Genomic DNA, 24,282 nt, shown 5'->3' with positions numbered 1-24,282 from the left:
CTCTCTCTGTGTATATATGCCCAAAAGTTTGTGTGGTTTTCTTTGTGTGGTAATCATGGAATTTCTTGGTGTCAGTTTCCCTTTCCACCATTTTTTATAAATCTGTACGTCCGTGCATTGGTTTTCACTATAATTCCTCTGTACTTGTCCTTGACCTCTCTGCAGAGCTAAGGAAAGTTCTCTGATATCCTTTTACTCTCTATTCTTGTGTCTTACAGAAGGCCATAGGAGTTCTTCTCTTGGCCCTGTAAGGAGGTCTGGAGTCCTGTCCTTGGGCACATTAAGGGATGCAGCATCTGATTAAAGCTAAAACTGTTATCTTGTCGTCTTCTCCGCTTCTCCCCTCTCCCCTCCTCCTGGTCTTCTCTTCTCCAGGTTTGTTTAGTCTGGAGAAGAGAAGTCTGAAGGGGGGACATGATAACAGTTTTCAAGTACATAAAGGTTGTTATAAACAGGAAGGTGAAAAATGGTTCTTTTTAACCTCTGAGGATAGGACAAGAAGCAATGGGCTTAAATTGCAGCAAGGGAGGTTTAGGTTGGATATTAGGAAAAACTTTGTAACTTCCAGGGTAGTTAAACACTGGAACAAATTGCCTCAGGAGGCTGTGGAATCTGTGTCATTGGAGGTTTTTAAGAACAGGTTAGGCAATCACCCATCAGGAATGGTTTAGTTGTTACGTATCCTGTCTTGAGTGCAGGGGACTGGATTAGCTGACCTACTGAGGTCCCTTCCAGTCCTATGACTCTGTGTAAGGAAATGGAGAAGCATCTAGCTCAGCCTGATTATCCCTCTCTCCTATCTTGGGTTTTCTCTAGTTTCCATCACGGGAGTATTGAAGCTCTTAAATAACTGTCTTCAACACCAGGGAGATGTTTGTGGTTGCGAAGGGTAGAAAGACAGACAATTTAGGGAGAACCACCATGAGTGGAAAACCTGAAGGAAAAAGTATAATTTGCATACTCCAATAACAAGAATGAACTGTTTTTAAGTGTATAGCTATCATCGTATATTTATAACTTACTTTTTAAAAAACATGTCCCCACTTTAAATTGTTTTACTTACTTTTAACAAAAGGAGAATCCTCCTCTGTATCTGAGGCTTCTGTAACACAAACTGGTCCTATAGCGAGCACATCAACACAGATCCAACCACCAGCACCAATGCCAAGGAAGTCACAAATGGTAAGTAGGAAAAAATCTAGGTGAGTCTTCTATTTAAAAAAAAAAAAAAAGGCGGGGGGGAGGGGATTTGACAGTGTGATAGTAGAGAGTTTGGTGTAACAGTTCCTGCCCCCCCTCCCAAGTATTTTGTCAGAAAAAACAGTGTAAAACTGAACTATCAATAAGACCAAGCCATTGTATTTTATTAAACATGCATACATTTTGTAATAGATACTTTAAAAATACCCTACATTTCCTGAAATTTTACAGGAATGAATATATAGCCACAGACACAGAAGTAGAAATTATTTGCCAGTATCTGACACATGACACATGCAAAATCTATAAAGTACAGTGAACTAATGACTTAAACGCTGGTGAGCCTGAGAGTTGAACAGCAGTAACACTGCTATCACTGAGGGATAGCTCAGTGGTTTGAGCATTGGCCTGCTAAACCCAGGGTTGTGAGTTTAATCCTTTAGGGGGCCACTTAGGAATCTGGAGCAAAAAATTGGTCCTGCTAGTGAAGGCAGGGGGCTGGACTCAATGACCTTTCAAGGTCCTTTCCAGTTCTAGGAGATTGGTATATCTCCAATTATTACCTATTACATACATCATTTAGTTCTTAAACCTCAGTGAAGTAAGCAACATTAAAAAAATGGGTGATGCATTTATTTTTGCATTGGCAAGCAGATGTATTAATAACATCTGACATAGGTAGGTCAAATGGTACCATTCTGCAGCCCTGGAACATTTGATATTAACATATGTATTAGTGTTAATGTATTTTATTCATGTATTAGGATTGGTAATGAAAAGGGTGGTAGTTCCCTCTGCAGATCAGCTAAGCTACTTTCATAACCATAGATCTATTGATCCTTACTTGCAAAGTGTTACATCACCTTATTTAACCCACACATTCCCCAATTACAGTAATATCTGTTCAAGGATAAGTAAATTACTATACAGAAGATCCCCACTCTTGAGTCCTTATTCCTGTGTGAGACTGGGTCTGAAATTCTCCATTGTTGAACTTCTGACCTATTAACCTGTTTCATCAGTATGTGCTATATAATTGTCACCAACAGTTTCCACTGTCTGTATATTCTCTAAATAGACTGCATTGCTAGAGATATTATCATCAGCAAAGATTTTCTTTCTTAATTCTTTCTGTTTCTCAGGTTTGCCTAATACTAATGCTGTAGTAAGGTGCAGGGTATAAAAATAGAAAAAGTTGAAGGTTTCATTAACGATCTGGAGGTTGGTGTGGATTGCACTCATTAACGATCTGGAGGTTGGTGTGGACTGCACCCTTAGCAAGTTTGCAGATGACACTAAACTGGGAGGAGTGGTTGATACGCTGGAGGGTAGGGATAGGATACAGAGGGACCTAGACAAATTAGAGGATTGGGCCAAAAGAAATATGATGAGGTTCAACAAGGACAAGTGCAGAGTCCTGCACTTAGGACGGAAGAATCCCATGCACTGCTACAGACTAGGGACCGAATGGCTGGGTAGCAGTTCTGCAGAAAAGGACCTAGGGGTTACGGTGGACGAAAAGCTGAATATGAGTCAACAGTGTGCCCTTGTTGCCAAGAAGGCTAATGGCATTTTGGGTTGTATAAGTAGGGGCATTTCCAGCAGATCAAGGGATGTGATCATCCCCCTCTACTCAGCACTGGTGAGGCCTCATTTGGAGTACTGTGTCCAGTTTTGGGCCCCACACTACAAGAAGGATGTGGATAAATTGGAGAGAGTCCAGCGGAGGGCAACAAAAATGATTAGGGGGCTGGAGCACATGACTTATGAGGAGAGGCTGAGGGAACAGGGATTGTTTAGTCTGCAGAAGAGAAGAATGAGGGGGGATTTGATAGCTGCTTTCAACTACCTGAAAGGGGGTTCCAAAGATCTAGACTGTTCTCAGTGGTAGAAGATGACAGAACAAGGAGTAATGGTCTCAAGTTGCAGAGGGGGAGGTTTAGGTTGGATATTAGGAAAAACTTTTTCACTAGTAGGGTGGTGAAGAACTGGAATGGGTTACCTAGGGAGGTAGTGGAATCTCCTTCCTTAGAGGTTTTTAAGGTCAGGCTTGACAAAGCCCTGGCTGGGATGATTTAGTTGGGTTTGGTCCTGCTTTGAGCAGGGGGTTGGACTAGATGACCTCCTGAGGTCCCTTCCAACCCTGAGATTCTATGATTCTATGATTCTTTTTTGCTGAGTAAGAAAATCATGAAGAAGCCATAATGATTTTGTGGTTTTGTTTCATCGGTATCCTCATTTGGAATCATTTAGTAAAAGATGTCTGGTTATACCTTCCATTATATCAGCAACACATACTTCCCTGACTGTACCTTTCACAAAGCAATACTCCTAGCTGAGCTAAAAAATATTGGGGCTTCAAGGGGGAAGTAAATGGAAACATTTACATTTAGATCTGTCTCTCACTTAATTCTTTTGAAACTTAGGCCGTGTCAACACTAGCACTTATCGACAAAACTTTTCTCGCTTGGGGAAAAACACACCTTGACTGACATAATTTTTGCTGGCATAAGCGCTCATATGTACAGCACTATGTCAGCGGAAGATGCTTTCCCGTTGACATAGCTACTGCCACTCATTGAGCTGTTTTTATTATGTCAACGGGAGAGCTCTCTCATATGGCATAATGCAGCTACACAAGTACTCTTACAGCAGCACTGTATCTGTACAGCTGTGCCACTGTAAGCTTCTAAGTGTAGACCTGGCCTTAGTTGTGGAGACAGCATGGTTCATTGGATAGGACACTCAGCTGGGAGTCAGGAGATGTGGACTGTTCCTGATATGGCTACTGCCCTGCTGTGTGACCGTGGAAAGCCGCATCCTCTCTCTGTGCCTGTCTTTCCCCTGCCACCGTTTGTCAGTCTTGTCTGTTTAGATGGTGCGTTCTCCAGGCAAGGGGTGTTTCTGACTGTGCGTGTGTGTGTGCGTGTGTGTGTCTGGCACACCTGACACAAGGGAGCCCTGCTCTCCTATAGGGCCCCTAGGCCCTTCTATAATACAAACAACTAACAATAATAATAAGTTAAAAATATATGTAATTTATCTGAATCAGACTTAGAGAGGTGTTTCAGGGTGGGGTCTGTATTTTTCTGTGTCTGACAGGCGTGCAGGCCTGCTGAAATAATAGAGACCTCGAGTATTTTTCACACACCACAATTAGTAATGTCCCTCTTCTCTTTCCATCCCTTCTGTCTGACAAATGAGCAATACCTAGCTCGGAGATATTGTTGTCCATCAGTGGGTCTCAAAGCACTTTACAAAGGAGGTCAGGATCATTAGCCCCAGTTTGCAGATGGGGAAGCTGAGGTACAGAAAAGTGAAGTCACTTTCCCAAGGTCACCCAACAGGCCAAGAACAGAGCCAGGAATAGAATGTGAGAGTCTCTGGGGACACAGTCCATTGTTCTGTTCACTAGGCCACACTGTCTCTCTGAATATATAATATTGGATATGTTGGACTTTCCTGGGTAATTTGAGATGAAATAACTGTCCTGATTGGTTTCATTCTCTTCATCTTTGCTCTGTTGAGCTGCTGGACCATAACAACATGACCGTGAGTTTTATGTATGGTTCAGGTGTGAAACCACTGGTGTCATTAATTCATCATTCTTTTGTCATGTTTAAACAGCTGATTACCCTGGGCTTTGAGTAAAATAGGGTTGTTGCGATCCTCTATCTTGTTCCTTCCTTGTTATGTTGTAGAACAGAATTGCTTTCAATATAAATGAAATTACTTTGCCAAGTAGGTACTAGGGGACAATCTGTTTTGCACCCAGGGTTTAGTTTTAATTGTACATATCTGAATAAAATATCAGAATTTCCAGATAACTTCAGCAAAGTGAAGTTTGCATACCTGGGGAAGCTGGCAGGGTATTTTTCTGATGATCCAGGACATAGTGGAAAGGGAAAATTGGGCAATAGAAACGGAGCCCAGAGAAAGATGTGATTTTGCCAATGTGATGGAGCTAAAAGTACCTTAATTGAAGCTTTAGCGAGATCAGTTTGGCTAACGCATATTTGCTAAATCGCTCCATCCACCTCTGCTTCTCTGTTGGGTGTTCCTTCTGCCAAAAGATCATGGAGACCAGCCAGTTGGTAGGGCACGTGCTTGGGGCACCTCTCCTGATTATATAATCAAACTTCTAGGGTACACAAAAATAACCAAAGATTTTTCTATGAAGTGCATCTGTCCTATAGCTTTCTGGGTTTGGATGGAAAACTTTTTTTAAACTGTTTTTTTTTCTACATGTGTTTTATACACTTAAAAGTATACTTGAGGTATATTGCACTTTTTCCTGAAGGTTCTTAGTTCCCCAGTTCACCTAATAAAAGTACTATAGTGCAATCTCGTTATCGTGAAAGTGCAACTTACAAATGTAGATTTTTTTTTTTACATAATTGCACTCAAAACCAAAACAATGCAAAACTTTAGAGCCTACAAGTCCACTCAGTCCTACTTAGTGTTTGTCTTAGCAATTGGCTGCACAAGTTTGTTTACATTTATGGGAGATAATGCTGCCCACTTTTTATTTATAATGTAACCAGAAAGTGAGAGAAGGCATTTGCATGGGACTTCTGTAGCCAGCATTGCAAGGTATTTAAGTGTCAGATATGCTAAACATTCATGCTGTTTGAAAGCCGTTATTTTTTGGTAAATAATTCTACATTTGTAAGTTCAACTTTCATGATAAAAAGATTTCACTACAGTACTTGTATTAGGTGAACTGAAAAATACTATTTTCTTTTTTTACAGTGCAGATATTAGTAATGAAAAATAAATATAAGGTGAACACTACACTTTGTATTCTGTGTTGTAATTTAAATAAATATATTTGAAAATATAGAAAACATCTAAAATATTTAAATGGTATTCTATTATTGTTTAACAGTGTAATTAATTGCATGATTAATCACGATTAAAAATTTAATTGCAATTAATCATGCAATTAAAAAAATTAATCGCTTGACATCCCTACATTTTCCTTTTTTTTTTTTTTTTTTTGCTGTTTGGTGTTCTGTAATGTAATTTACATGAAAATCCAGGATTATTACTGGAATGCAGAGTATTAATTACCAACTATTTGTAACTTAACTTACATGTGTTTTTAGAAAATGCTGAATAGTTATTTTGACTTTTTTTCTGTATTATAGTTTAAATAACTTACCCAAACAATTGAAACTGGTGTGTTTGTTGTGTTATTTTGACAAATAAAATTTGCAGAATTTTTAATTTTTTGGTGCAGAATCCCCCCAGGAGTATGAAATGGATCACAAGCGGGGACCCATTGGGTTGCACCCTGTCAGCTGGGAGTTCAGCAAAATACTTATGTCACTGGAATGTAAGGAGAGCTTGGGGGGATCAGGGGGACTGCAGCCTCCTCCCTCCCTCTCCTCCTCATATTACTATCTTCCTGCTTCTTCCCCTCCAACTAAGCACTCAATCCCAGAGCTCTCCACCACCGGCTAGGAGCTCAGTTCCAAGCCAGGAAAGTGGTGCTTTGGTGGTGGGGAGAAGCAATTTCCACAGAAAAACTCCACTGCAAAGCAGCACTGGTGCTCCCTTCCCAGCTCCCAACCCCTGATAAACCATCCCATGAGCCATATCCCACAGTCCTCAGAGCATTGTGATTATGGTTGTTTACAGTGTTGTTGTTGACCACTTCATTTTAAGTGGTATCCTGTGCCAACCCCTTACGATTAACAATCTGTCCCAACTTATATTTAGTTCAGACACTCTGGTCACCTTCCCCAGATCAGAATAAAAGCTCTGTGAAGTTCAAAAGCTTGTTCCTTCCACCAGCAGAAGTCGGACCCACCTTGTCTCTCTCTGTGGTTATGGTGGTATGCAGGGGTGGGTCATGATCCAGAAAGAGTGAGACCTGATCTAGTGGGATGAGCAAGGAAGTGAAGTCAGGCTGTGCCCAGCCTTTTCTTTCTGGCACTGCCAGAGTCACTGTAAAGTGTTAGGCAGGGGGTGATTGGCCCACGTGATGCATTGTTAGAAAGGGTTTAACATCCTGCAAAATAAATAACCCTCAAAAGACATGTGGGCAGATAATGTTTGTGTTTTTGTGTATTTACATATGTATGAGTAGGGTCGACAATGTAATCAACAGTCCCTGTCTATACTGTATTCTAATCATTCAGAGATCAAAAGAACAGCGTAGCATTTAAATGAATTGTAAACACAGGATATCTTGGTATTCATCTCTCTTTGAAATGTGAAATTCATCTCATTCCATGTGAATGGTGAAGGAACAAGCAAATGGCCTTATGTTAATTTGTATAGCTAAGTACTGTTGATGGAGCTCCTTCAGAGTCATCCTAATTACCTTTTGTTCCGTAAGGAAATCCCAACTTGCCAAAGAGGACATGAAATTGTATAAAAGATCCTTGGGTCCTGATTCTGTCATCTCAGATCTGCTTAAGCTTCATCAGGGGAAGCTTGAGTCACAAAACTGGGGTCCCAGTTATGCTAGTACGCCCTGAATATATTATCTGGACATTGGACTATGACCTATGAACTGAATTCTAAAGGAACTCTTTGCAAGGACCTACAAAGCTCACCATCTCTGCTATGAATCTGAACCTCAATGGACTGAACTTGTGTCTGTATGTATATTGATCTTTTAACCATACTCTCTCTCTTTAATAACTTTTAGTTTAGTTAATAAGAATTGGCTGTAGCGTGTACTTGGGTAAGATCTGAACCATTCATTAACCTGGGAAGTAATGTGTCTGATCCTTTGGGACTGGTAGAACCTTTTCTTTTATATGATGAAATAAGATTTTCAGAAATCATATTTGATGAGGGTACCTGGATGGAGGCTTGAGGCTGGATCACTTTAAGGGAACTGTGTTGTTTGAACCTCTGAGTAACCAATAAGGTAATAAAGAAGCTGTTTTATGCTGGCTTGGTAAATCTAAGTATTGGAATATCCACCAGCTTTTTGGGGTTTGGCTACCCCATTCTTTGCAGTGACCATAGCTGGCTCCCCACTAAGACCCCGGTCACAGTGGTGTAGTCATACTTGCATACACATTACCACAGGTCGGTTTGTGTTTCTGAGATTTACAGGATTTAGGTGAGAAGCCTATGACAGATACAGAGGCAGCAGTTGTAGTGAACCAAGCAGTGGAAGACACAATGAAGATGACTGGATGTGGAAGCTGTGGCATGTACATGATCCTGGAGGGGGTACCTGAAAAGAGTTTTGTCTGCATGAAGTGCTACCTGATAGAGCTGATGGAAGAAAAGATCCGCGGATTGGAGATGCAGGTGGAAACTCTGGTCGAGTTTAGAAGGGGGTTTGAGCGGATGATGGAGCAAAGACATGATGAGGCTGAAGGGAAGAGCTCAGACTTGCAGATGGAAGAAGGACCAAAGAACTGAGATTGCTGGGTGAGGAAAGTGGACGGTGGAAGCATGTAACTAAGGCCACGTTTACACTTACCTGCTGGGTCGACGCGGCGAGTTCGACTGCTCGGAGTTCGAACTATCGTGTCTGATCTAGACGCGATAGTTCGAACCCCGGAAGCGCTAGTTCGAACTCCGGTACTCCACCGCGGCAGGAGGAGTTGCCGGAGTCGACCTTGGAGCCGCGGAGTTCGCTTCCGCGGCGTCTGGACGGGTAAGTAAGTCGAACTAGGGCAGTTCGAATTCAGCTACGTTATTCACGTAGCTGAATTCGCGTACCCTAGTTCGACCCCCGACCTTAGTGTAGACCAGGGCTAAGTGAACCAGGCAGAGGAAAAGACGGCTAGTGAAGGAGCAGTAGAGCTCAGGAACAGGTTTGCGGAGTTGGAAAATGAAGAAGGGGCACAGCAGGTGGTCGCTGAAGGTGAGAGGGCAAGAAAGAAGAGAAGAGCAGCTAGCCCTATAAGGAGAGGGGATGAGTCAATGGAGATGACACCAAATATGAGCCCCAGGAGGATACGGGATGGGTTGCAGAGGATTGCAAGGGTGAATAGGAATCAAGAGGACTTGCAGCCAGAAGGAACAGGGGATAGACTGGAGAATCGCACTGTCACCAGGAATAGGCAGGTCTATGTGATTGGGGACTCCTTACTGAGAAGAATAGACAGGCCTGTAACCAGAGCTGATCCAGAGAACAGAAGGGTGTGCTGTCTGCCCGGTGCTAAGATACGGGATGTGGACCTGAGGCTGAAGAGGATCCTAACGGGAGCAGGAAAGAATCCGCTGATTGTCCTTCATGTGGGAATGAATGATACAGCTAGATTCTCACTGGAACATATCAAGGCTGGGGAAGACACTTAAGGAAATCGAGGCTCAGGTGATCTTCAGTGGGATTCTGCCTGTTCCTAGAGAAGGGCAACAAAGGTGTGACAAGATTATGGTGATCAACAGATGGCTCAGGCAGTGGTGCTATAAGAAGGACTTTGGAATGTGTGGCCACTGGGAGGCATTCATGGACAGAGGACTGTTCTCTCGGGATGGACTTCACCTGAGTAGGGAGGGAAATAGACTTCTATGATGGAGGCTGGCATAACTGATTAAGAGAGCTTTAAACTAGGAATTGGTGGGAGATGGTTTGGAGAAGTCCAGGTAATCTCCACACCGGATTTTAATATTGAGAGGGAAGAAAACGAAGCAAGAAAGGATACTGTCATGGGTAGGAGAATGGACATACAGTGGAAGGGTACTGTAGATAGAATTCTAATAGGTGATACTGGCGGTAGAACGTCTGGGCCTAATCAGGTAAAGAATGTGAGTGAAGCCAAGCAGCAAGAATTAAGATAAGACAGTCTGTCTGGGCAAAAATCACATTGGGGAAGAAATCTACTAGCGCCTCCCCTGAGCTAGTGCTTGGGGTGTGCTATAGACCACCCGGATCTGATTTGGATATGGATAGAGACCTTTTTAATGTTTTTAATTAAGTAAATACTAATTGGAATTGTGTGATCATGGGAGACTTTAACTTCTCAGATAGAGACTGCAGGACAAGTGCTAGTAATAATAATAGGGCTCAGATTTTCCTGGATGTGATAGCTGATGGATGCCTTCACCACGTAGTTGCTGAACCAACAAGAGGGGATGCCATTTTAGATTTGGTTTTGGTGAGTAGTGAGGACCTCATAGAAGAAATGGTTGTAGGGGACAACCTTGGTTTGAGCGATCATGAGCTAATTCAGTTTACTCTAAATGGAAGGATAAACAAAAATAGATCTGGGACTAGGGTTTTTTATTTCAAAAGGGCTAACTTTAAAGAATTAAGGAAATGTAGTTAGGAAATGGACTGAAGAACTTGGGGATCTAGAGTGGAGGAAGCCTGGAATTACTTCAAGTCAAAGTTGCAGAAAATATCAGAAGCCTGCATCCCAAGAAAGGGGAAAAAATTCATAGGCAGGAATTGTAGACCAACCTGGATGAGCAAGCATCTCAGAGAGGTGATTAAGAAAAAGCAGAAAGCCTACAAGGAATGGAAGATGGGCGGGATTAGCAAGGAAAGCTACCTTTATTGAGGTCAGAACATGTAGGGATAAAGTTAGAAAGGCCAAAAGCCATGTAGAGTTGGACATTGCAAAGGGAATTAAAACCAATAGTAAAAGGTTCTATAGCCATATAAATAAGAAGAAAACAAAGAAAGAAGAAGTGGGACCGCTAAACACTGAGGATGGAGTGGAGGTTAAGGATACTCTCGGCATGGCCCAATATCTAAACAAATACTTTGCCTCAGTCTTTAATGAGGCTAATGAGGAGCTTAGGGATAATGGTAGGATGACAAATGGGAATGAGGATATGGAGGTAGATATTACCACATCCGAGGTAGAAGCCAAACTCGAACAACTTAATGGGACGAAATCAGGGGGCCCAGATATTCATCCAAGAATATATGGGCAAGAATTTTTAATGAATCTGTAAACTCAAGGGTTGTACCGTATGACTGGAGAATTGCTAACATAGTTCCTATCTTTAAGAAAGGGGGAAAATGTGATCCGGGCAACTACAGGCCTGTCAGTTTGACATCTGTAATATGCAAGGTCTTGGAAAAAATGTTGAAGGAAAAAGTAGTCAAGGACATTGAGGTCAATGGTATTGGGACAAAATACAACATGGTTTTGCAAAAGGTAGATTGTGCCAAATCAACCTGATCTCCTTCTTTTGAGAAGGTAACAGATTTTTTAGACAAAGGAAATGCAGTGGATCTAATTTACCTCGATTTCAGTAAAGCATTTGATACAGTTCCACGCGGGGAATTATTAGCTAAATTGGAAAAGATGGAGATCAATATGAAAATTGAAAGGTGGCTAAGGAACTAGTTAAAGGGGAGACTACAGTGGGTCGTACTGAAAGGTGAATTGTCAGGCTGGAGGGAGGTTTCTAGTGGAGTTCCTCAGGGATCGATTTTGGGACCAATCTTATTTAATCTTTTTATTACTGACCTTGGCACAAAAAGTGGGAATGTGCTAATAAAGTTTGCGGATGACACAAAGCTGAGGTATTGCCAATACAGAGAAGGACTGGGATATCATACAGGAAAATCTGGATGACCTTGTAAACTGGAGTAATAGTAATAAGGGGGGAGGGATAGCTCAGTGGTTTGAGCATTGGCCTGCTAAACCCAGGGTTGTGAGTTCAGTCTTTGAGGGGGCCACTTAAGATCTGGGGCAAAATCAGTACTTGATCCTGCTAGTGAAGGCAGGGGGCTGGACTTGATGACCTTTCAGGGATCCTTCCAGTTCTATGAGATAGGTATATCTCCATATATTTATTTTTATTTTTTATTTAATAGGATGAAATTTAATAGTGAAAAGTGAAAGGTCATGCATTTAGGGATTAATAACAAGAACTATTGTTATAAGCTGGGGAGGCATCAGTTGGAAGTAACAGAGGAGGAGGACGGACCTCGGAGTATTGGTTGATCACAGGATGGCTATGAGCCTCTAATGCGGTCTTGGGATGCATCAGGCAAGGTATTTCCAGTAGAGATAAGGAGGTGTTAGTACCGTTATACAAGGCACTGGTGAGACCTCATCTGGAATACTGTGTGCAGTTCTGGTCTCCCATGTTTAAGGAGAATGAATTCAAACTCGAACTGGTTCAGAGAAGGGCTACTAGGATGATCCAAGGAATGGAAAACCTGTCATATGAAAGGAGACTGAAAGAGCTTGGCTTGTTTAGCCTAACCAAAAGAATGCTGAGGGGAGATACGATTCCTCTGATATATTTATAGAGAGCAATAAATACCAGGGAGGGAGAGGAATTATTTAAACTCAGTACCAATGTGTACACAAGAACAAATGGATATAAACTGGCTATCAGGAAGTTTAGACTTGAAATTAGATGAAGGTTTCTAACCATCAGAGGAGTGAAGTTCTGGAACAGCCTTCCAAGGGGAGTAGTGGGGGCAAAAGACATATCTGGCTTCAAGACTAAGCTTGATAAGTTTATGGAAGGGATGATATAATGGGATAGCCTAATTTTGGCAATTAATTAATCTTTGACTACTAGCGGTAAGTATGCCCAGTGGTCTGTGATGGGATGTTAGATGGGGTGGGATCTGAGTTACTACAGAGAATTCTTTCCTGGGTGTCTGGCAGGTGAGTCTTGCCCACATGCTCAGGGTTTAACTGATCGCCATATTTGGCGTCGGGAAGGAATTTTCCTCCAGGGCAGATTGGCAGAGGCCCTGGGGGTTTTTTGCCTTCCTCTGCAGCCTTGGGCACGAGTCACTTGCTAGAAGGTTCTCTGCACCTTGAAGTCTTTAAACCATGATTTGAGGACTTCAATGGCTCAGACACAGGTTTGATACAGGAGTGGGTGGGTGAGATTCTGTGGCCTGCATTGTGCAGGAGGTCAGACTACATGATCATAATGGTCCCTTCTGACCTTAAAATCTATGATTCTATGATTGGGTTTTTGGATCAGAACCACATGCTTGTCACTATTTAATTTTGATATTGGAGAGTTTAAGCGTTAAAAATCAGTTACAGTGAGTGACCCATGATCAAGATCCTGAACAGAAAAAGCCTGGAAGAATTGTGCTTACAGAGAGGGTTGTATTTTAAGCAAAAGGCCCCAGAGCAGGAACTGAAAAATCTGTTAATTGCCAGTGATAAGGAAGCGGACCTCGCGAAAATTCTTGCAGTGAGAAACCAGCAGCTAGAACTTGAACAAAGGCAAAAAATAGCTGATGTGAAAGGAGAAGCTGTTGAAAGAGAGCGCCTGTGTTTTGAACATGAACAAAAACTGGCATGTATCACTGGTCTACAATTTTTGAGAAGTCGTCTGCTTCAGAGATAAAATGTGGTATTATGTATTTTGATGTGCTGAATTCAAATGTGACAATTAAAACAACTGATTGGCTACTGTTTCTAAGATATTTAAGTTTTTACATTTTATGTCTATGTATATTGTGTAGATAGTAGAGTTTTAATCATAAATTGTAAACCTAGGTCTTTTCATGTGTTTATGGTTGCTTTACATGATAATATTTCACCTGTCCTGTTTATGTAACACTTTAAAAATCAGCAAAAGGGTTATATAACTAAAATTTATTATGAAACAAAAGGCAAAAAACTATTATGTACATAGTTTAGTCCTACTCAGTGTCTACTCGGCGCTTCTTGGCTTGTCTCTTGTATTCATTAAATGGAGCATCTCTTGTCACTGTCCAGCAATAGTCTGTAAGCATTGATGGGCTCCATTTGCCCTGATAGTGTTTCTCCATTGTTGCAATGTCCTGGTGAAATCGCTCACCGTGCTCGTCGCTCACTGCTCCGCAGTTCGGTGGAAAAAAATCTAGATGAGAGTGCAAAAAATGTATCTTTAGTGACATGTTGCAACCAAGGCTTTTGTATGCCTTGAGGGGGTTTTCCACCAACAACCTGTAGTTGTCTGCCTTGTTGTTTCCGAGAAAATTTATTGCCACTAACTGGAAGGCTTTTCCTTGCCACGCAGTGCATGGTCAAATGCATCATCTCGAAGAAGTTCACGAATCTGAGGACCAACAAAGACACCTTCCTTTATCTTAGCTTCACTTAACCTTGGAAATTTTCCACGGAGTACTTGAAAGCTGCTTGTGTTTTGTCAATGGCCTTGACAAAGTTCTTCATCAGACCCAGCTTGATGTGTAAGGGTGGTAACAAAATTTTCCTTGATTCAACAAGTGGTGGATGGTGAACACTTTTCCTCCCAGGCTCCAATGACTGTCGGAGTGGCCAATCTTTCTTGATGTAGTGGGAATCTCTTGCACGACTATCCCATTCGCAGAGAAAACAGCAGTACTTTGTGTATCCAGTCTGCACACCAAGCAAGAGAGCAACAACCTTCAAATCGCCACAAAGCTGCCACTGATGTTGGTCATAGTGTATGCACCTCAAAAGTTGTTTCATGTTGTCATAGGTTTCCTTCATATGGACTGCATGACCAACTGGAATTGATGGCAAAACATTGCCATTATGCAGTAAAACAGCTTTAAGACTCGTCTTCGATGAATCAATGAACAGTCTCCACTCATCTGGATCGTGAACGATGTTGAGGGCTGCCATCACACCATCGATGTTGTTGCAGGCTACAAGATCACCTTCCATGAAGAAGAATGGGACAAGATCCTTTTGACGGTCACGGAACATGGAAACCTTAACATCACCTGCCAGGAGATTCCACTGCTGTAGTCTGGAGCCCAACAGCTCTGCCTTACTCTTGGGTAGTTCCAAATCCCTGACAAGGTCATTCAGTTCACCTTGTGTTATGAGGTGTGGTTCAGAGGAGGAGGATGGGAGAAAATGTGGGTCCTGTGACATTGATGGTTCAGGACCAGAAGTTTCATCCTCTTCCTCTTCCTCGTCTGACTCAAGTGAGAATGATTCTGGTGCATCAGGAACCGGCAGTCCTTCTCCGTGGGGTACTGGGCGTATAGCTGATGGAATGTTTGGATAATGCACAGTCCACTTTTTCTTCTTTGACACACCTTTCCCAACTGGAGGCACCATGCAGAAGTAAGAATTGCTGGTATGATCTGTTGGCTCTCTCCAAATCATTGGCACTGCAAAAGGCATAGATTTCCCTTTCCTGTTCAACCACTGGCGAAGATTTGTTGCACAAGTGTTGCAGCATATGTGTGGGGCCCACCTCTTGTCCTGATCTCCAATTTTGCAGCCAAAATAAAGGTGATAGGCTTTCTTAACCATAGTGGTTATACTGCGCTTTTGTGATGCAAAAGTCACTTCACCACAAACATAGCAGAAGTTATCTGCACTGTTCACACAAGTACGAGGCATCTCTGCTCACTTTGGCTAAACAGAAATGTGTCCCTTTGCAAAATCAAACACTGACAAATAAGAGAGCACGACACTGTATGATTTCTAGAGCTGATATAGGGCAATTTGTTCAGAGTGATGTAAGCTTCGTTATGATTGCAATTCATATCATGTATGACGCAATACCAGCTTCAGATTGCATCATTCATTGTGTTGCCTAAAAAGCAAGTACTGTCCAAACCCAGTCATAGATTTATTCATAGATCCAGTCAAAGATGTATTTTAGTCATTTCTGGTTTAAATTGAGATCCCTTCCCTTTATAACTCATTTATCCTCCGCTATTCCCAAGTCAAGGGTCGTATATACTGACCCAATAGCATATCTTGAAAACTAGAGCCAATCAACAATTTTAAGCATCATTTTTGTTCTCAGTGACCCAGAATTAGTAAAGTTTTACAACATTTATTTCAGAAGCATTTTGGCTGTAGAGCAGTGTATTCGATTTCAGGAACTAGAAGCTAAGGCAAAAGTGGACAGACTTAAGCTCCAACTCAGAAGAATAAAGGAACAACAGTAACTGTATCATCCTGAAAAGCCAGCTCCTCTCAACAGCAAAGATGGGGATAGAATCTATCCAGTTTGTAACAATGTTGATATGTTGTTTGACTCTAAGCAATTGTCTGTGTGTAACCAAATTTACCCCAACACTGACACCTTTTATGTAAATGCTTTTACTGTGAGCTCAGGTGAAGGTAACCCCATAACTTGTGCAGAGAATGTAAAAGTCAATGGTAAAAGCTGTTTAGGGCAAATTACAGCTTCTAACATCACTCTTGTTAAAGCAGATCTTGTCAAAGAGGAAGATTATTAACCAAATAAGAGTGTGAATATTGTAATCCTTGAGTTTACTGTAAGTGTGCCTTTAACCAGAATCCATCTTGAATGGAATGGTGTTAAAGATGAAGTTATAGCTGGTGTAAGGAAGTTATTGCCTAAGGATCTTTTGATTGGGGATGATATTAAAGCTTTGTTCAGTCAGGTTGACATAAACTAGTCACAGGGAAGAAATAATCCTGAAACTGTCTACGCTAGGGGCAAGGATTTGCCTATAGAGGGTTGCTCCAAATGTTTGTATGAGGAAAATGGCTGTTTGTGCAAAGAAGTGCATATGTGGAAAAAAATTCAGTGTGTCTGGTATCTCAGAAGTGAATCTGGCATTAGATAAGGCTCGGGAAGATGTTTCTCTAGAGCAAATTAAAGTTGGTGATCAGCTTAATGCCCTAACTGAGGAAAGAATAGTTACATTCTCGGTGAGTGATAAATTGTTGGTTAGTAAAGCTTGGGAAAGTAAGCCTGACCCAGGTAAAAGTGATGTGCTTAAAGTAGCTCAGTGTAATAAGACACTATTTGTGGAAAACAGCAGTTTATCTGTTAAAGGAGGGAAAGGCAAAGGAAGTTTAGATGAGCATAGGTTGCCTTCTGAGCTGATGGCTTTGTCTAATCAGCAGTTTGGGAAGGCAAGGTTAATGGAAAATGAGTATCCCTACAACTTACCTGTTTCCAGGGTGGAGAATTGTGACAGTGAAGGAAATGTTCCTGTGTCTGTGACTTGCCTATGAAGAGAGCTACCCCAATCTCCAAGCAATTGTCCGTGATCAGCCATGTGTGCTGGGACACTTTAAGGGAACTGTGTTGTTTGAACTTCTGAGTAACCAGTAAGGTAATAAAGAAGCTGTTTTATGCTGGCTTGGTAAATCTAAATATTGGAATATCCACCAGCTTTTTGGAGTTTGGCTGCCCCATTCTTTGCAGTTCACCCTAATTGAGTGACCACAGCTGGCTCCCCACTAGGACCCTGGTAACACCTCATCTGCAGAATACAAAAGTCCTTGCCTCTTGGGGGTTTGGAGGGTTAGTTTTCATGTTTATACCATACTTTGAAGATATAAAGAATTAATTAAGCTCTACTGCTAAGTATCACTAATGTGTAGGACTTTGCCACCTGCTGGTGAGATTCCATAATGGCTCTGAACTGCATTGTGGAGCATTAACCCAGGCCTAGGAAAGAGTATATATAATTCAAAGGGCTATCTGAGCTGCTGCTTGCAAAGGGTAACAATTAAAGGTAACTTAACTCACTCAGAGAGAAAAATTCAGTTCCCAGTCTGTGTTGCTTATCTTTTAGAGAGACACGGTTGGTGAGGTAATATCTTCTATTGAACCAGCTTCTGTTGGTGAGACAAGCTTTTGAGCCACACAGAGCTCTTCTTCAGGTTTGGGAGACCTGACCCTAGACCTGAAGAAGAGCTCTGTGTGACTTGAAAGCTGTATATGTCACCAACAGAAGCTGGTCCAATAAAATATACTACCTCACACACTTTGTCTCTCTAATATCCTGGCTGGGACCAACACGGCTACAACTGCATTGCTTATCTTTTGTCATGTTTCATTACTTGTGCATACATATTTTTGTATTGCAGTCAAAAACTAAACCGAAGAGAGTAAAAGCCATTTACAACTGTGTAGCAGATAATCCAGATGAACTAACCTTTTCAGAGGGAGATATCATTGTAGTAGATGGAGAGGAAGATCAGGAGTGGTGGGTGAGTATTTTCACTTGCGCATCTTTTATTCAAAGTATGCTCACACTTTCAGAGTACATTGGTGACACAAAATACAAGTATACCATAGAGTTGCTAGGAATTGAAATGCCCGCAGCTCTACCCAGACGGACTGACTAATCCCCTAGAGAAGTTGGCGTATAGTTCTCCATCTGTTGGCTGGCCAGCTGCTTGTTGCCCATCTTTTGAGATCTGGTTTTACAGACTCCTTGCTTGGATGAATTACACTGCTCTTCTCCCCCCCCCCCCCCCCCACTGCTTCTTCTGTCATCCCCTCCCTCTGCCTCCAGATCTACTGATTTGATTGAGAGCAAAAGGTCTAGGGCTCAGTCAATAGCTCCTAAAAAGTTCTCTGCATTTTTAAAGAATGGAAGAGGGTGTCTTCTTTCATAGAGATCTATTTGCATTTTTCAGACATGCATTGCCTATGCTTTAGCCAACATGGTGCATGGCCAATTTGATCCTACAGGGATTTCTTGATCCTCCCTGTCACTTTGACCTAAGAGGACAATGTTATGGAGTATTTTATAAGGTGCCATGAAAGGTTGTCTCTGGAAAGTACCATCAGTTGATGTAACAACTTTCATGTTTATAAAATCTGTACTTTACACACATGCATATGAAAGATTATATAACCTACCCACCTGTCCTTTTTAAAATGAATGTAACCTGGAAGACTCCCTCTGTCCCCTACAAGGCATTCAAATATGGGTTTTCTTTACCTATATTATCTAACGGACTTTTCTGAATATCTCACTGTTCTCCTCTAGCCCCTTTTTATCCTGGGGATACTGTTTCCATACAGTCTTGAACTGATTTCCTTCTCATAAAGAGCCACTATTAGTCCACTTATCCTCTGGCTGAGCACATGACCTCTTCACAGGCTACAAGTGGTATGTCAGTGTAAATTGTTGAAAGACCTATTTGTTCTTCTATATCTCTCACTAAACACAAGTGTACTACATCACCTACAAGGCCTGTGGAGGTTGTTCAAACATCTCCAGTGTGGCGTCATTCTCCCCTATAACCAGGTTTGTTACGCACTATTCTTTGTTAGGTCCTATTAATCATATAAGTATGTTTAACAATTATTATGAAAAACAATTCTTCCATTAGTTAGTGAGATGAAAGAACATGTATAAACAAATGTATATGTACTTCTTATTTCTCCTCGTGTCCAGTGAGGAACAGCCTCTTTTCTGGTGGCAAGTAAATGCATGATAGGCCTGGCCCTGGAGGATCCTGTGTCTTTAAATAAATAAATCTAGGGCAAATGCCACCCCAATTTAGTTTTTAGCCTCCCTCACAGACCAAAAACTCTGGATGACTCTGCTTCAGCTGGAGAATGTGTGATATGAGGGGGAGCTGCTGTTCAGGATTTGGGTAATCCTAGGGAGTGTTGGAGCTATTTGGAAATCTGCTAATTCATTATTTTCTGAAAGATGTGAAGGAGAGAGCAAGTGGCACTCTGCTACACTCTGTGCTTTGGATCCCAAGGGTATGTCTACACTGCAATTAAAGAACCATGGCTGGCCTTTGTCAGGTGACTTGGGCTTGCAGGGCTCGGGTTAAGGGACTGTTTAATTGCAGTGTAGTCATTTGGGTTCAGGCTGGAGCCATCTGCAACCCTTTCCCCAAAAGCCTGTACCGAAATTAAACAGCCTTTTAATGTGAGCCTGAGCCCGAGTCAGCTGAGGCAGGCCAGCTGTGGGTGTTTAATTGCAGTGTAGACACACCTCAAGAGCTCACTCTGGATTGCTTTTATTGCTCTGAGTGACTAACATCAGTAAGGTTAGGAGAACTTGCGCTGTTCGCTTCCACCACTGAGAGCTGCAGTTAAAGTAACTCCATCAATTTTTGGATTTCCTCTCAAAACTAATGGTTAGTTTTCTAGCTGATAGGAAATATATCTTAGCCATGTATTTTTCCAGAATCTGCTGAGCTAAATCAGGTTTTCTGTTTAAATAGGACAGTTACCGGTGAAATCATTCACCTTACTTCTTTTTATATTGTTAGATGTCAAAATCACCATAGCAAAACTGATAGTAATGCTTTGTACGCTCCAAAAGCCTCATGTAAGACCAAATGCAGTTTGTATGAAAGCTCAAGCCTTCCTTACACCTTTCTGATTGTCTGGGGAAGAGCTATTCTACTGACTATATGGAGAGCCCAGGCCTCGCACGTTCCCTGCAGCATGGTGGCACCACATTCAGTAGAAAGGTGCTGATTTCCAAGAACAGGCTTTTTCTTTTTGATTCTTCACCTGTTTATTTCTCATCAGCTTCTCTCAGTGAGGCACTTCATGTGCATAGGAGAGTGAGAATGACTCTCTAGTCTGGTGATTACGGCACTCACCTAGTTGGTGGGAAACCTTCATTGAAGTCCTTGTTCCAGTTGCTATTTATTTATACACAGTGGAATAGTTTCAACAGGACAGATTGAAAAACACTCATCCCAGAATATCCTATAGACTATCCCTGTGGCTAGGGATAGGGTCTCCAGTAATTTGGGAGACCCCTGTTCAAATAACTGCCCCACATCATGCAGAGGGGTAATTGAACCTGGGTCTCCCACATTCTGGGTGGTACCCTAACTGCTAGGCTCAGGGTTATAATGGAGAGCAGGGGTCGGTAACCTTTGGCATCCGGCCCGTCAGGGTAAAGCCGCTGGCGGGCCAGGCCAGTTTGTTTTTCTGGCGCATCCGCAGGCACGGAGCCCTGCCACTCTCACTAGCTGTGGTTTGCTGTTCCCAGCCAATAGGAGCTGCAGGAAGCACTGACTAGCACGTCCCTCGGTCTGTGCTGCTTCCCGCAGCTCCCATTGGCCAGGAACGGCGAACCATGGCCAGTGGGAGCTGCAGGGCTCTGTGTCTGCGGACGCTCCAGATAAACAAACCGGCTTGGCCCGCCAGCGGCTTTACCCTGACGGGCCGGATGCCAAAGGTTGCCGACCCCGATGGAGAGTGTGTTCTCCTCCACTCAGTGTCTTGTGAATCTAGTCCTTTGCTCTTGTAAAAATGCCTGAAATCAAAATGAAATAATTAGTCAGGTTGAAACTAAACATTTTGTTTGGACTCAGCTAGAAAGTTTTCTTACTTTTTGATTTGCTGAAAAATTTCATTTTCAGTTCAACCTAAAATTATTTTTGATTTTTCAGAATTGCAAGCAATTAAAAAAAATAATCCATTATTCACCCATCTCTAATTGTATGTTTGTATGCTGCCTAGTACAGTGGTGACACCATCCAGATTTGGGAACTTTACACACTTGCCTGAAATATTACCATTAAAAATTTCCTCTGTCTCAGGGCAGCAAACCCTTTTGTGCTATTTCTTTTCTTTCCTTTATTCAAAATAAAATGCAAGAACTGAGGGATATAGTGGCTTGTCCTGACCTATAGACATAGGATCCTCCGGAGCACAGCAGTCATCAGCATTCATCTACCACCAGAAAATAGGTTCTTCCTGCTAGTGTAAGTGCTTAAACTGGGGAAGAGAGGAACATGACTATTGCTAGTGAGTTACTTTGATGTGAATATTGTAATGCTCTTTTGAGAAGTTATTTTTATTAACTTGAGAAAACATATTGCATGTCTTTTCTAGATTGGCCACATCGATGGGGAACCGAATCGTAAAGGAGCTTTCCCAGTATCATTTGTGCACTTTATTGTCGACTAAATTGCTACTGACAAGCAGAGAAATTTCTAATTTCCAGCTGTTGTAGAAATCTGTTTTGCTTTGTTCCAGCCAGAACACTTCCTGAGTCCTATGTACTTTAGCTGGCCTATTATTACCACAGTTCTCGCTTTGGAATTTAAACAGATTTTTTTCTGTGTAACTCTTCATCAACAATTAGTTTAAAAAATATCATTCCAATTATATTATCTTTTTCAAGGTGAAATGAAAAGCATTAAAAAAAACCTGTTCAGGAGTCAAACTATGTGAATGTGCCCATTAAAATATTACAAATAACTTACAATAAATTAGTTGAAGATTCAGTTCCCTTCTTTCAACCTGGCATAGTTCAGGATTCTGTGTCCCCAGAGTCAAGGAAATCCCTAACACTTAGAAAAAGGCAGCGAATTCTGCTAGCTCCCTCTGTTTTAAGTTTTAGAGCCCAACCCTACGAGCTGTGTACTTCTGAATTGCAAGTATTCAGCACTTTATGTGCTAATCAAGGACCTCAACACTTGCAGCAGAAGAAATCTTGACCTCTGAACTTGGGTGCCTTGACAGGTAAAGCTAAAAAGCTTTTCAGTTCACCACTAAAGGAGACTTATTTCTTTCAAATTTAATGTAGATATTTGCTTAAAGCTGTCTGAATTCTGTTAGCTAATTTTCTGAGTTTGAGACTGTTTCTTTTATGCTGCATGTATATGTAACCTGTTTTGAAATGTCATTTCTGTATGTTACATCCATTTTCAGTCATATTTAATGTGACTACTGCTAATTAATTAAACCTCCTAGCAATATTACTGAGTTACTAAATTAACTCAAGGATATGAAAACTGCACTTCCTGAAATTTACTTAAAACTCTGTAAGGATGATGGATTGCAGAGCCTTTCTTAAAACTGTTTCCTTATGGTGTTTAGACTTTTTGTATTCGTGAATTTTCTTGATCACAGTGACCTCTTCATACACAAAGAATATCTTTAGTGGAACATTTAAATTACTGGATAAGGATAAATATCTGAAAACTCACAAGTATGCATCAGTTATGTCCTATTCCATACAATTTTTTTTAAAGTGTGCCACTACCTTGCAAATAATTAAATACTAGTTTGCTAACTCACTCTGTATTTATATAATATACCCACATCTATGGTAGCTACACTGTTAAACTTGTTTACTATTTTGTGAACAAAAGACATTGATAATTCCCAGTTGATTGATGGAATAAAGCAAAACATCAATAGAGATCCAATGTCATCTTGATGTTTATATATTGTGATATCGTACTGGTTCTTTTGTTTATGCTACAGGAAAAAACTGATAGCATAGGATTAGAAATCAATGTCTAGGTCACATTGGCTTTGATCACGTTTTGTGACTAGTGTATCTCTAGATTTATCAAGAGAACTTTGAATTCCTGACAAATGGTGTCTGTTGGCCTCAGTGTTGTAACAGGAATGAAAAAGGCCAATGCAATGTTTATATTGAGAAAAATTATGTGGCATTAATGCTGGAACAGTAAAGCTGTTGATCTCACCTTTACATCACCTTTCTTAAAATGGTACAATTGATAGACAACCTGTCATTTCTTCGAGAAGCTGTTGCTGCATTATAAATGGAACAAACTGGAATGTTTCAGGATACTTTGTTGCAAGTTTTGAAGCTAATTAGTCTGCATTTTCAAAGTTCCCAGTAAAATATGTGATATTAGTAATAGTTTAGCACTACAGTTTTATTCACTTACTGATAGGTTCAGTTTGTTTTTTTGAGACACTATTTTGTATGTTTCTATTCCTTGGGTAGAGTCTAGAAAGGAAATGGGCATATTATTTTGCACAGTTCACTTCTATGTACAGTATTTTTAAACACAAAATCTTGTAGCATCTATAACAGCCTACAGTCATTCTTGATTATCTGGCATCAATTACATCCTATATAAACATTGATGCAAATTTAACTTCAGCTACACTAGAAAGTGTGCAAACTTTCAAAACTTAATCATGTTAATTGGTACATTTGATGGGAAACAAGTAATATTTCAGAATATAATTTAATGGCACTGTGGTGCTGGTAACGAAGATCTTACCGTCCAATGAAGAAATTGTGACTAAAATTTGCCCCAGGTTTCAACAGTATGCTCTCTCAATGTTTGCTCCTTTGGGAGAAGAAAATTGCAGAAGAGATTCTGAACAGACTGTAGATATATATTTATAATTAAAAAGTTACTTAATTTTAGCTCCAAGATTTTGGCATGTTTCATGCCCTTTTTCATCAAAGCTGACTTCAAGAGATCATGATTCAAAAATCTGTTACTAGGCAGATTAGTAGGTTGCTGTTAATTGTTTTTAAAAGGAGCAGTTGACGTTTAAAATGCAGCTTAGAATGGTATTTGAGATGTATAATATTCAATTCAGTTGTTTGATTTTGTTGGTTGCAGAGCAACTGTATATATTGTATAACCTAAATCAACTCTTATTTTCGATGTCCTGGATGCAGTGATTTATAATTAGAGCATGATTAATAAATTGACTCTCATTAACCAGTCAAATGACTGGAAAAATAAAACT

General features: G+C 41.0%; 1 protein-coding gene across 4 annotated transcripts in view; it reads left to right on the top strand.

Annotated features, from left to right (window-relative positions):
• ASAP2 (ArfGAP with SH3 domain, ankyrin repeat and PH domain 2) overlaps positions 1–24,282 on the top strand; it is a 169,328-nt gene extending 145,046 nt beyond the window's left edge. For all 4 annotated transcript variants that reach the window (XM_045011502.1, XM_045011499.1, XM_045011500.1 and 1 more), the window contains 3 exons: positions 1,076–1,182; positions 17,904–18,026; positions 21,646–24,282. In XM_045011502.1, the coding sequence (XP_044867437.1) occupies positions 1,076–1,182; positions 17,904–18,026; positions 21,646–21,720 (305 nt within the window). In that variant the 3' untranslated portion in view covers positions 21,721–24,282. The remainder of the gene's footprint in view (positions 1–1,075; positions 1,183–17,903; positions 18,027–21,645) is intronic.

This window comes from Mauremys mutica, chromosome 3 (genome assembly GCF_020497125.1).
Source record: "Mauremys mutica isolate MM-2020 ecotype Southern chromosome 3, ASM2049712v1, whole genome shotgun sequence".
Taxonomy (NCBI): domain Eukaryota; kingdom Metazoa; phylum Chordata; order Testudines; family Geoemydidae; genus Mauremys; species Mauremys mutica.
Note: the sequence above shows the minus strand (reverse complement) of the source record. Positions and strands in the feature narration are given on the sequence as shown.